Source organism: Acromyrmex echinatior, chromosome 13, assembly GCF_024713525.1.
Source record: "Acromyrmex echinatior isolate Ae372 chromosome 13, ASM2471352v2, whole genome shotgun sequence".
Classification (NCBI taxonomy): domain Eukaryota; kingdom Metazoa; phylum Arthropoda; class Insecta; order Hymenoptera; family Formicidae; genus Acromyrmex; species Acromyrmex echinatior.
In genome coordinates, this window is record NC_141864.1 from 6,135,460 (window position 1) to 6,150,769 (window position 15,310).

The 15,310-nt window shown below is 30.1% G+C and overlaps 2 protein-coding genes across 3 annotated transcripts in view; one reads left to right on the plus strand and one right to left on the minus strand.

Moving 5' to 3' along the window:
• Positions 1-9,692, plus strand: part of LOC105150894 (caspase-1) — a 45,599-nt gene extending 35,907 nt beyond the window's left edge. The window contains 2 exon segments of the mRNA XM_011064272.2: positions 4,567-4,815; positions 4,818-9,692. Coding sequence (XP_011062574.2) covers positions 4,567-4,815; positions 4,818-4,882 — 314 coding nt within the window. The 3' untranslated portion in view covers positions 4,883-9,692.
• The window catches only part of LOC105150895 (alkaline phosphatase), a 222,590-nt gene that overhangs the window by 107,041 nt on the left and 100,239 nt on the right, over positions 1-15,310 (minus strand). The window lies entirely within an intron of this gene.

Consider the following 15,310-nt stretch of genomic DNA (forward strand, 5'->3'; position numbering starts at 1 on the left):
TTACGAATGCGAGCTGCAGCGTGACAATTCGCAAAAAAAAGAGAAAACTAGGGAAAAAAAAGGATACATCGAAACTCGGCAAACAAATGCATTGGCAGGTTTCCGTGCGAGAATTTCACATAGCAGCAAAGCGTACCGTGCGATGTCAATTCTGTGGGATTGGATTAATGAAAAATACCCGTCGATTGTCAGTGAGATAACTCAGATAATCACAAATTGCGTCCACTGAAATTAGCACTTTGGTACCAAAGCGCTCGTATCTCGTTTATGAAAATGACATTTGAACGTGGTGTGAATTACAATTAAATTCCTGAATAAAAGCTTCTCTTCCAGATATGATGCTATTATACATGTGTGCATAAATATGGTATACGCTCAAATGGTATTTAGAGAAAATTATCTTCTTACTGAATTTATAATAAAAATATTTAAAAGTTAATAATTATGCATTAATCCATTTTAAAAACAGATTCTGTATAGCCGCGAGCAGCTTACTTATATATAGAAATACCGCCGCAAAATTTACTTGACTACTCGCAACTTTACTCATATTACCCTGCATGTCTATCGATTAAGGAGGGTAAACAGAATTATGTAATGCGAGTATATTCTCTTTAGAGAATGATGTTTGCGGATACGCCTCGTCCGTCATATTAACCAAGTCTGATAAACAGAATTTGTTGATAATAGAAACAGAAGATATGTATATTCAGCAAATGATGGTTCACGTTGCTCTTCAAACCGCAAACATTTTTTTTGCACCTGCCATAATACTTCCAGTAGCGTACTTCCAGTCGAAATCAAATTCGAGTTAATATCCGTGAATTGAATGTGAGTTCATTAAAATGAGGCGCAGGTAAAACCCCAATAATATCCCAACGTATTTACGCATTTCGCAATGATTATTAATGATTATTACGAACGTGCATGCACTGATTGCATAGTGGATTTATTTCAATATATTTGGAGAAATTCTGACAATAATCGCAGCAAACGAATAAATGGATTTTTCAAACCAGTCTGAGAGAATATCGGATTTCTCGCGAGGTAAAATATCAGCGACTAAATAATAATTGCACCTAGGATTAGCTTATCTGAATCATAAGGAAAGAGTACATATGTGCACTTTTTAAAAAAAGAATAATAATGCAGAGATGAAAGGAGAATAATTTTTTATGCATTATATATAAATATTTAATAAAATAAAATTTTTAGAACATAATCTTTATTGACAATTTTTATTATTATAACACAATTTTATACACGGAGAGAATTTTCTTAGAATTTACTCTAAAAATACGATAGTTCTGGGACAACATTGTATTTCGAAGAATTTTATGTAAATTTCTCTCTCATTCGTTAATAAAACTACAATAAAGTATAAAATAAGTTCGATTAATTTTATTGAAGTACATGGTAAAAATCTTTAAAATATTATATTTTGTCACACTACCATATTTTCAGGGTGAATTTTAAAAGATAATACTCTACGAGTAAGCATAAAATTTTAATTAGTGACCAGAAATTTTATAATAATTTTATACCTTAAAAAGAGTACTGGTAACTCTAGACTCTAGATGTACCGTATAATAAACGTAGCACGCTATGGTCACGCTATTAATACCCCAAAGAAGATTACTTGTTAATGCGTGTGCGTGTATGCGTGTCGTCTCTATGCAGCAGGAAGTGGACGTATTGTTAATAATGTGGGTGGTGCTGAATTCGCGGATAACACCTGGCTCGATGCTAAAGGCATCATTAATATGCCATGTAGGAGATAAGCGCGTAGTTAACATACCGATGGTGATAGTAAACGTGCATTTAACACTTCGCTATGGAAATGAACGTATGGTTAATACATCATCGAGCACGTGGTATATCTATTTAGCGCTAAGATGTTCACGACACGTGATTCGCGTCACATGTGTTATTGTTGGCGCTTAACGCATATGACGCTCGAATATTCTCCGAAACTGCTAATTAATTGTAAGTTACAAATTATTCCGACAGATTATCGTGTTAAACAATTTTGACAACTAATACTAACAATAAAGAAATTCAATCCTAGGCTTGATACAAAAGTTTAATAAAGATCTCTCTCAATAATTTTTTAATATTTAATATAAAATGTTTCTGAAATTTGTAATTAAGTTTTATAAATAAAAAATTCGTCTAAAATTAAATAAAAAAATGATGACTTTGTCATCTGTAGATAATATTAAAATATTTTCATATTTTTAATAATTTATATTTAAAGAACAATCGCTATTTGGATTTTTGTAAAAGAATTGTCTTTATTGCTGTATGCAAGATTCCTAGATAAAAACAGGTGAGAATCTGGCGTACGTTGTATACACTATTTAAAGAGAACACGTTGTCAGAATATATCAAGAAATCGATTTCTCTTACATATTCTTGAATAGTAAGTAGATGCAAATGCAGTTTTTGCCTATTCTAACAACGTGTTTCCTGTAATACGCTTCGATCCTACAATGCAACCTTTCAAATGTAACGAATTCTACATCGCGATGCTTCATATTGCTCGTAACTGTCCAATTGTTAAGATTTATTAACGAACATATAGATAGTTTCTCTGTAACTTGAAAATGTCTTTGACCGAATAATCAACGATGAAATGTGGCTGGACTAATGTAGTATTCAGTACCTTTGCAAAGGACATATCGATCGCAACGTGTTTGAACCAATGTCGATGATAAGGTCTCATTGGGGTAAGATCAATGGAATAGCGAAATAAGGGACGAAATAATTGAACAGCACAGCAAGATCTGGATGTCTATACCTATAACGCAGACGAAGTAATCCCAGATTAAACAATCACTGGCAAATCCAATCAGAAATGTAAACGGGAGAAAGAGAATCTAATTTTGAACTAATAGTTATTAATGCTATTAAGAGTCCATGCAAACAAATCTAAAAACAGATTAACGAAGCAAGAAATCAAAAACTATTTACAAGAATTAACTTCAATGATTCAGGTTTATTCCATCTGAATTACGATTTGTGTTCAAACTTCGTCTGTAATTGTTTCTGTGAACGATACACTGTCATTGTGGACATCATAATTTATGTCCATTTCAATCAATTTATTTCTATTTATGTAGATTAACTTTAATCTCAGTTTAACTCTTTTCGTTTTTTTAATTCTTAAAAAAAGATAAAACAATAAATCCTTAGGAAAAGATAAAAAAATAAGTTAAATTAAAATTAAATTTAATCTACATTTTAATAGAAATGGATATCACTTATAGATATCACTTAACTTTTAAAAAACAGGGATCTATTTTTTAAAATCTTACAGCTTTTCCTTAAGTAAGATTTGTCATAATTCATTACTTCATTATATTCCTTGCCTCAAAATGATATTTCAATGCCACTATAACTTTTCATTCGTTAATAAATAAAATTGTCGAATAAATAAAATATAATATATATGCATACAATATAATAATTCTCTAATGACCTTAATAACTTTTTAAATAATTTTTTGCAAATATTAAATAAATACTTTCTAAACGTGTGTCACGTATGTAATGTCGTTGTTATCTCTAATCTCACATTACTTCGCTTAATCCCCAGCCCGTTAGGTGAAGTCTAAGACTCGATGCCATCTAGATGTAGAATGTACGCAGCTTTCCTAAGAAGTTTAAGTGCTCTACTAAGGTAACACCGAACTTTGTAATTTCAGGTTAAAATATATCTATTCCGCGCAACACAATTAGCAAGGAATATGCGGTTGCTCGTGTATGCGCGGAAAGTTAAGATTAATTTAAACTTATTGCTCTAGAAAGTTGCAAGTTTTTATTAGACATTGGGTTATCTCGAAATCGTAACAAATCTGCTTAGCGATCTAAATCTATTTGTACTGTTAAATTTATAGTGTCAAACTTAACTTAAGATGAGTCGCCATTGCTCCTACTAAATATCGTTATGTTATACTAAAATAATAATTAAGTCAAATTGATATGACATAGTATCAAATATAACTATTGCTTTAGTATAAAATAACGATATAAAATGGCGACTTACCTTAGGTTAAATTTGACATTATAGATTTAATAGTCTAACTTTGCTAGTCTATCTTTAACAATTCTATAAGCTTTAATAAATACATTTTTTTTATTTCAAAAATCTTTTTAAAGCAAGCGAGTTATTAAGATAGAACTACTCTTATCTACTTATACATAAATTGTTTACATTTTCGAAGGCTTCATATTTTTTTAATAATCTGAAAGAAAATCAGGTTACATATATTTTAACGTCTTAGAAAAGGCAAGTACACGTTAACCATCGCGTGTACAGTTTATACTTAATATATATCTCTAGAGTTTTATACTTATCTCCAGAGTTTTAAATTTATACCATGTCCCATATCCCTGCTACTATCATAAGTCATGGGTCATTCGCTGATGCATCCACCTTACTAAGAGCTCGCTGCCGATAACGTTGCGTGCATCTTGGCTGCGCCAAGTGTATCTCATTAAGTATCGGAAAGACAAAAATCAATCCACTACAGTCTGAGAGTAAACCGCGCGTTACGATTTTCAGGTTTTTTCTCGTGGCGCAATCCAGACAGCGGCTCTTGGTTCATACAAGCACTCTGCGAAGAGCTGGACCTTCACGGACATAGCCACGATCTACTCACCATAATGACCTTTGTTAATCGTCGTGTCGCCATCAAGTATCAATCCTATGTACCACAGAACGAGAAATTTCACGCGAAAAAGCAGATCCCATCGATTGTTTCGATGTTGACTCGCCTTGTGTACTTCCACGACAAACACATCAAAACCGAACAATTATTGACGATGAATCAAAGGAAAAAGAAATCGAGGTTTATAAAAGAGCAAAAATTTGTTCCTGAAAGAATTTTTGAAAAATCCTCCAACAAAATTTTATTTCAGTCAAATTATTTTGATGCATCCAAAAAGTGATTATTGATCGACATAGCTTATCGAACACGTTTGTTATGCTATCCCATAAAGAATTTAAGAATTTAATATATAAAAAGAAGAAAAAAAAACAAAAATAGATTGTTTGTACCTACACAAAAAGAACGACTACAAAGAAAGAAGGTTTTGCTAAAATATAAAATAATGCTTGACATGCTATTTGATTTAAACATCTATATGTATTTTTAATAAAATTAATAAAGATATTTTGGTATAGAATTGATTATCAAAACCTGAAAATTAAATAATTAAATAGTATAATATTTCAAGCGTCCTAAAAATTTAGCTAAATACAGATCTGAAAATAATTGTTAGACTATTAAAATAATTACATATGATGATCAAGCTGAAATGTCAAAATTTTTTGTAGTTTTTTTATCGTTATAAGCTTTCAGAAAATATAGAAATAAATTTTCAAATTCTTTATTGTATTAGCAAATATATATAGCTTTTTAATTCAAATATTAAAATATTTTATTTAATAAAAATTAAAATTTGAGCCAAAGTGAAAAAAAGAGAGTTCGAGAAATTTGTGCCAAAAAACACCTAAATTGCAAACGAAGAGTTAAAATACTGATTAATTTTTATGTAATATTAGATAATTATTCCTAAATAAAATTTTCTTTTGTTTTACTTGTCAATACATTGCGACCGATATGTTGAAATGTATAGTAAGTATTAATTGTCCATTACGCGTGATCATCCTATATAATTATTTTCTGATCTGCATCTAGTTAAATTTCTAGTTATTTTAGTAAAACCGTTCTTTGCGTGTAGCACAAAATTGTCTGTCTTTTTATTATTATTTTAAAAAAGAAAGCGATAAATATTTTCAAATATTTCAGATATCCATATTATAATTAAAGATTTAATTAAATACTTTTAACTGTGGTTATTTTATACATGATATGTAAAATTCAATTTCGTTTATATCCTTTACTCGAGCGAAATACATATATCATTAAAATATCCCATTTATATTATAATGCTATTAAAACAATACAGAGAAAAAATGATAGATTACAGAATTAGTTAAATATCTAAATAAATTTACATATTCCTCCGTCCGTTTGCATTTATAAATTAATTCCTAAACAAATTATAAAATATTATGGAAATATCACGGAATATATACTTAATAACACTCAACAAAGTAAAATAAATCGCCAAAGCGCATTAAGCAGTACGCCCCGAATTATTGTATTATAATCAGATTTACTATATTATTCTTAATTAGTATGCTAATTATGTGCAGATTTTCATAACATTGTAAAGGCCGTTAAAAATAATAATGACTGACGTTTCACACTATTTAAATTCGTACGATGTATCGATACAATGTATTGATAAGTAAAACAATGCAAAAAAAATTCCATTTACGAATAATTAGCCAATATCTTTTCTTAAAAAAATAAATAAAATTAATTAGTATTTTAAATCTCCGTTGCAATCTCCTTTCTAGCAACAAAACACTTTTAAATATTTTCCCTATTTTTTCCCTAATTTCAATTTTAAAGTTTTAACATTTGAGTTAAAAGACTATTTGGTAAAGTAATAAAGATGTTGAAAAGTAATCCTGAATTTTTGAACATTTTTTGAAAGCTTACAAAACAATAAAAAGAACATGAACTTGATAAAGAATTGCAAACGGAAAATTAAGATTTACTTATTACAATTGTCGTTTTGATCATTATGATGTATTAATAAATAAAAACAATACGAAAAAAATTCCATTAAAAAATAGTTAACCAATATCTTTTCTTATACAAAATTTAAATAATATATTTTAAGATGATAGTTAATTCAATTTACTGGAGACCATATTCACTTAAAATTTCTCGACTCTATGGAAAGAATACGCGATAGGAAAATGTCTTGAAACCCCGATCTGAATCTAATGGACGGGAATCGCTTAGTATTTGCAAGCAAGAAATCGGTGGGAACTAATTCTGTCTCCTTAATGTGTCCCTATATATATTCGGTGAACCGACAGGGAAGATCCAGGAGTGTATTAACCGCAATGTGTGCAACTGCGATGGTATATTCAACGTCAGATTAGATACCTGCGGTCAAAGGAGTTAGACGCTATTAACCTTTGTCTTGGAAGACGCGAAGTGGAATCCACGAATTATGCCGTTAACCAGATACTATCGCGAAATGTAATCTTCTCCGTGCCAGAGTAGATCGATCTGCGGTGATTATACAGACATCTCGTATCCCCGGCAGAAATCTCGGAGTCGCTTAATCGCGTTGTTAAATTTTGTCACGTGGCTTTTGTGGATAGTATGACTATGCGTTATAAATACCTTTATAGTAAGTGATGAATATAAAGGAAATAAAGAATTAATAAATGGATTAACGCGCATAAATAAATCGTGAACGAATATGTATTTCGAATTTATTTGTAAAAATTAAAATATTTTTGTTTTTCTAGATTTTATTTTCAACCGAATCCGTATAATATTTTGTATCGTTTATATTTCGGATACGATAAAATATTTTTGAATATTACTAAAAATTGATACTGAAAGTCGATGCTACATCGTTTTATTGTAGCTCAATGAAATTCATACGTTTCATTATATTGACTATGAATAATGCGAAAAATTATAAAATAAGCTGTTTTTTCAATAGATTTTTTTTTCAATAAAATAGATTTATTCTGCTAATTGACGGTATTATTGTACAACATAGGAGAAAAACACAAATAAAAATAACAAAGAAAATCGTGTTCTTTTAGTAGAAATAATTCTGTTTATGACTCAAAACTGACTAAAATATGACTAAAATAATAATGTAAAATATAAAAAAGATTACACTGTTTTATGTAATGTTAGCTCGCAGAAATTATTTTTGAAAGACTTATAATGTACACCATTAATTCATTAATTTACATTTTTTTCTATTTCTATTATGTATTTAGTTCGTGCATTTTTAATATTCAATTTTCTTCGCCAAACATAGATTTAATTACTTGTTTGAAAAAAGAGATTGAAAAAGTTGCATCGCTAGTCTTTTTCTATATAATTAAACTACATATTTAATGAGAGATAAAATGTTTAATCAGAAACTACTTTAAAGCAATTAGTAACAGAACATTTCTCATGGTAATAAACCTTGATATAATAATAAATCTTTTTTGTCTTTTCTAAAACCTCTTTTCTAAAATGTAAAATATTTTGATACATCTCTCGTTTAGAATATAATCTATCACGGATCTTAAAATTATCGCTCGCAATCTGGAACTTTCGTTCGAGAGACGAACGTTCCACGTAAGAACAGTGAAGTGAAGCGCAGGCGGTAAGAAGCAGATTCAATCACTAGCGCGAAAAAGGGGTCTAGCTGTCGAGAAAATTCTTCAAGTCTTGACTTTCTGGCTGGCAATTCGAACGATTGCGAATCGATCCTATCTCCTCGCACTGTTAAGTGGAGCTCTCAAAGAGCGAACCCTCGAAACTGTGTGGATGGCTTGTCTAAAACGCGATCGAAAGGGATTTTGGTTTGGAAGGCCCTCTTGTCTCTTTTTGGAGGCTCGTGAAGTACACTGCGTCAAGTAGAAACCACTTCGTTCGACGATCGTATCGTTGATCCGATCAATATGGATGCTATACCAGAATTGCGCGCGAAGTATGTACAACTCTGTACGTGAACGATAACGTTACTTTGTACAATCCGAAACGTTCGATATTTTACAGCTTATTCACTGTTCAAGTACTAAGCTTCCTTTCGCGGATGTCGCATTCCACACACAATTGCGTTCTTTCTTCCTTTCTTCCTTATGGCAGCAAACTGTTGATTTTCCCTTGTCTAAAAATGCAAACACGCCGACATATGTTTTATAAAACACCAGCTGCTGTTTTGCTTATAAAACGATTCGCGCGGGAAACATGAAAGTTATTATATTTTACAGAAGAGATATGCGCGAATATATTTACATGTACTGTTCATTATGAAATCTCGTAACTTTTAAACATTTAAAAAGAGAACGTTCCAACTTGGATACTTTTATTCAAAATATCGTACACTGAAAAAAAATTATATTAACAGCGTTAATTTAATTGAAAATCTTGTTCATTTAATGTAACAGTATTAATGAAACAGATAAAAAATATTATTAAAAGAAGGGTACGACGTATTTGTTTTATTAATAGTACTTCACTAATAATTTATTAAATTGACATTATTTTTAATTAATTATTTTTTTACTAATTATTTTTTTTGGTGTACGTAATGAAATCTAAATAGATAAACAACTAAACAGATAAATAGATAAATAAATAAAGATGGATATATTCGAGATATGTCTTGATGTCTAATATTTTTGTATAGACTGTTACAAATTTCATATGGAGAAAGAATAGTTTTGCTGAAGTATTTAAAAATTTAACTAGAATACACAGAAAAAAAAGATTATTTTTAAACCGTAATAATAAACTCATATATAAAAATATTGTAATCTTGCTTTAAAGATTTTAGTCTTAATTTGATTGAATTTGTATTGATATAAGATTTTTAATTGAACAAATCTTTTGAGTGCAAAGTAATACTTGCACCAAAACAAATTTAATCGAATAAACAAATATTAATCAATTAATATCTTTGAAGTAAGATTACAATATTTTTGCATATATTACATGAGTATATTATAGTTGATTTAAGAATAGTATTTTATTCCGTGCAGATTTAAAAATAATTTTGATAGATCATCACAATTACTGTATGTATACTTTAGCCAAGTCATTCTTTTCGTGCAGTTCAAGCAAACCGCGCATTGATTATTTATTGGTACTGAAACCCAGTCCTAGATTGAAATAGGAGTAATATCATAAATTAAATTGACAAATTTAATATTACTGATCTAATGAGCATTATTAAAATACTGTAGAATTCAAATCTGGATCTCCCTTATTTCGGCATCCTCCTCTTTTACTTAATATTATTAAATAAATGAACCTATGAATTATCAAATTACAAACGAGAAAAAGTAGCTTCCGTCCTACCATAAATAGAAAGAATCGAAATGCGAGCTATAACGTGTTGAAAGTGGTAGTATTTCATTTTCGAAGCAGTTTCGACTCGACTCGTAATAAATCAGTCCTCTACAGGCGGCTGTATCATCGATATATTTTATATACTGCACGAGAAGATAAGTTACAAGATGTTGTTACACGTGCCTGCCATAATTTTAAATCTATACAACGATGGTTAATCCACACCATTCGCGCTGTGGAAAATCAAAACTGCGATCGTGATACCGCGCCACGTTCTTATATAGCTAATTACTCCTTTCCCGTGGCACAATCTGCACTACATCCAACGTAATTCCGACAAAATGAAAGCAAGCACTTCGAGACGCCGCGCAATGTCACGGCGGTAAACTAAGGCGCCATTCGTCTTAATCCTATTTTCAAGCTTCGTACGGGTGCGACTAGGTGTTCGCGACTGTATGCAAAATTCTATCCCATTCGCACTCTCTCGCGGGTATTACTATACATTGGTTTTGTTTCGATAGAACAATGCCACCGCACTCAGTAAAATACGATGCAACGGGTAAGAGCAATCGCTCTTAGGAATCGCATTCGCGATTTCATCAATTTACGACCACATAAATATATGTACATATATATATGTTCTTTAAATTCTTTGGAGTGGAATCTCACTCTAAAGCAGGCCTGTCCAATTTGAACTCCGGAGTGAAAACGCAAAGCCATCAACGCAAAAAAATTCAATGTAGATAAGATTTCAGGGATTGTAAAGTGTTGATAAGCGTCACTCACAAGTCAGATAAATATCAACACTTTATACAGTCCTCGAAATCTTACTCATACTAAATTTTTTTGTGTCGATGGCTTTGCGTTTTAGCTCCGGAGCTCAAATAGGACAGGCCTGCTCTAAAAAGTGAAAATTGAGCCAGTGTCTTAAAAAAGAACAGTCCAATTTTTTATTTTTAAGAATAAGATTTCACTCTTCAATTTTCAAGTTTCAAACAAGGTAAATGCGAACGATACTATTGCAGCAGATATATTGGAGTAATGATACCTCTTTAGCTGAAATAGTGATAATCTCTCACTTCTCACACCCAGTAATAATCCTATATATATATATATATATATATATATATATATATATATATATACATATATATGCTCAGTCCCGTATTATATCACAGAATGCAGACGTCGTTTGAGGTAAATATCAGTTATATGTTTTCGACATTTCTTATGTAGGAGAGAGTAAAGGAATTGCAAGTACCTAAGGAAAATGTTAAATAAAACCGACGATTATTTATCCATTATACTGTTCGATAAAATCATTTTTTTTCTTTCCGAAGTGCATAACCCAACGATTTTTTCGCGTTAAACGGGATGTCACTGATAGAATTTGCATAGCACGTCAGGAGTAAATTGAGGTGAAATGGACCAAAAATGGTGCTTTTTATTATTTTCAACATTTTTTATAGTAGAACAAAACTTTGTTTCTAAATAAAATTTCAATATTTAAAAGTACAATTCAAGAAATTTTTAATAAATTTTAGTTCATGATCGTACGACTTATTTTCATCAAGTTATAGCTGTTTGAATTTTAGACTTTCAGTATAATAATACACTTCTACGAAAAATTACTTTTTCCTGTTCGAAGGATCGAGTATCATACTTTAAAAATTTTTTCGCATAAAGTACTACCGTTAGAATTATCGTAGCATATCATAGAATTTTCACTAAATTGAGGTGTTTAATAAATGGGATGGCTTTTGGCCCATTTCACTCAAATTTATTAAAAATCCTGATGTGCTATGCAAATTCTAACGACGTGTTCAGTGTGAAAAATCTTTGGAATATTTATTATGATATTTCGGAAAAAATTTAAGTATTTAAACAACATTATAGAAATCTTTTCTATGAAAGTTGATTTTAAAGGACAATAATTAATAATTTAAACTATAATTAAATAAAAAACTAAAATTCTAATTTACCTTGATAACATACAATATTAATTATTGTACTTTAAAATCACTGAAGTATCTCCCTTGAATAAAGACTTTTATAATTAATAAATAATCGATTTTATTTAACTTTTCCCTTAGATGTTTGCAATTCCTCCATTTTCTTTTACTATCAATTATACGCAAACAAAAATAAAATATATCCAAATAATGTATTCCGAAAAAGGCATTTTTATTTTAAATATCATCCTCGCGTTAAATTTCTATAGAATAATAGGCAGGAAAGTTTAAAATTATTAATTAATAATAGTAATACGAATAACGACAAATTTGATAAGAGCACAATTGCAGTTTCGTTATTCAAAAGCTCAATTTATTCGTTTATGATTATCGGAAGAATGATGAAGCAATTCATTTGGCGTCACCGCGGAGCAGATTATGCCAATTTCTCACCAATATCCATTGACGTTGCGGATAAAGCAACTATATGGAATTCCGTCACACGAAATTGACCGTCACGATGTTATTGACCACCACTAATTCACCGACCATCAACACGCTACTAAAACACATCGTGGCTCGCGGAAACGGTCGCGAAAGTGATGGCCGGATTGGGGTGGTCACTGGGTGGTGCAAATTACTGCGACCGGGTGAAACATGTCTCCTCCATTCGACACTGGGATATAATCCGTTTTGATCCGTGAATGCCTTTCGGTACATCGCGATGGGCGCGGATGAGTTAGGCCAGCTGGAAAGTTTTGACGCGATTCGTGACGCGTTATTGATCCACCACCGACCGACAATTCGGTCAGCACTTTCGCCATGTCGCGTCGACAGCCACGTAATCTTTTTGTCGACCTCTTTCGGCATGCGAGTCATAATTCCGGGACCAACGGGATATCCTTCGGGCGTCGCGTCGTTGTCGGCGCATAAACGCGGTCGATCTTTTTTTTTCTTCTTCTTTTTTTCGTGACGCGACCCCCAAGCGTCGAAATCACCGAAACGCTGCCGCAACATTCGCACGACAGAGCATCGAGAATCACCTCCCGTGCAAACTCTTTTGGTATCTATGCAAAATAAAATTTTGGTTTTCCGATACGTTTCATCCGTTTTCATTTCTGCTACATTTTACGGCGTTGATTACATCACTCTTCAACTGTAGCTCAATGTCAAAGGCGAGTCAAGAGATGTAGTACGCTTCGATGGTATCTCTACAAAAATGCTGAGAATGATCTCTCTCTTCTACGTCCCTGTCATAACCATGCACTTTATGTATTCCACAGCCTCGCTGTTTTACAATGTACATCTATATAATTATACATAAGCGTTCGTTCATCGGTATTAGATCGAAAATTTATCTCGAGTGCTCGCGTGACAACTCCAAAAATGATCCTTTACGGAATACTTTTATGACAGCTACATGAAGTACAACTTCGGCCTATGCAGGATATTTCATTCGTCTGCTTCCGACACGTTTTACAATATTGCTTATTACATTTTTGTAATGATCGATTCTCAAATATCAGGAAATAGAAGTAACGTATTACCGTCAGTCACTAGTTACTTTTTTTATAACGGACTCCATCGTTAATTTTTTTTAATAACTGTAACGTAGTTACATCTCTTTGATAACGAATTTTATGATTACTTATTATCAAGCTAGGGTAATAACTAGTTAAAACGTTAATAGTTAAAAAAAACAGTTAAAAAGTTAATAACTTTTAACTTAACTTAGTTCATTTTAAATGCATTAATTTTTAACTTAATTTAGTTATTTTGGAACTTTAATTTATTTAACTTTTTTTAAATAAAAAATTTGTCTACCTCTCTTAATACTAATATTTTTTTTCTGTAAAATCTTAAACATTAAAGAATTAATTTAGAAACAGTTCAATAATTTTATGATGAGAGACTCTATAATAAGAGTCACACCATATGATAGCCAGTTTTTATTGACTCGCTAGGTTTTGTCAATTCTCGCTTATATTTGAATCACACTAATTTTAGATATCATAAATGTTATATTTCAGCAACATAAATATGAAATGATAAAGAACTTTAGATAAAGAATTGTTGTAGAACAGTACTACACATTCACTTATTTTCTAAATTTTTACGTTTACCTTTATAACAAATATCTAGTCGATCTAATCGTAAACATGCATGAATAGTCGTTTTAAAAGTTAAAGAAAGTTAGATAAAGATTAAAGAAAGAGAAACAACATATATCCTTCTCTCTTGCAAGATTTTACAAAAACGCTTTATAGTGTGACTTTTATTATATATAAGTAACTTACATATGAATATAAAATTAAATTTACCTAATAATCTATCTTTGTAAATATTACTTAAAGTAATCTCATTATAAGAAAAATTAGGACATTCTAATCTCAAAAATAATTTTTTTTTAATTAACTTTTTTTTAAATTTAAGTTAATTCAATCATAATTTTTTTTTAACTAAGTTAATTCTTCATTCCTTCAACTTTCAACTTGATTTTATTAATTTTATAAACCATTAACTTAATTTAGTTTAAAAAAAAAACATTAATTTACCCAATCCTGTTTATTATATTTTAAACAAGTTTATAACATGATTTTTTATATATTCAATCTTTGGCTGATATAATTTATTTTTACTTCAAGATCATTTTAAATAATACCTTAAGATGCTAATACGATGCTCTATAATTGGCTTATAAATAATAAGATTGGCAGGTTTTCTTTTAGAATAAAATTTCGCTCTTTTAGAATGAGATTTACTTTAAAAAAGAAGTGAAATTTCATTTCAAAAGAAAATATTTTTATTTGAGAATACAAATACATTTTCACTCTTTTTCAGTAATAACAGAATTTTTATTCTTTTGGAGATTTTACTCCGAGAAATTCAGACAGTACAAAAAATATTAAAAAATCAAAGTTATATAGTCTTTCTTTTAAAAATAATTTTTCCTGCTAAATACCGATTCATTGATACAAACATTTGTGCACACAGAAACATTGTTGTAAAAATGCTAAAAATGATTATTTTTATACAGCGTAGTAATAATAATAAAATGTTAACGTATCTATACATTTCATTCATTTATTATTTTTACTCATTTATTCGTCACTTTTTCTTTACATAATAATTTAATGATAAATAACAAGCATTTTCATTTATTCTTATTAACATTATTACTATTTAATTAATTGAAATTTTTATGTTATTTAGAAGGAATTCAACGTTCAAAAGATTTAGACATTTAATATATAATTATAGTAATTCGTAAAAAAAATAGAAACAAAAAAAAATAAAAAGATATCTCATATTTCAAAAGATAGAATCATATATTATAATAATAAAATTATTATTACTACTATATTTTTACTAAATCCGAAAAAAATAGAGAAACTCA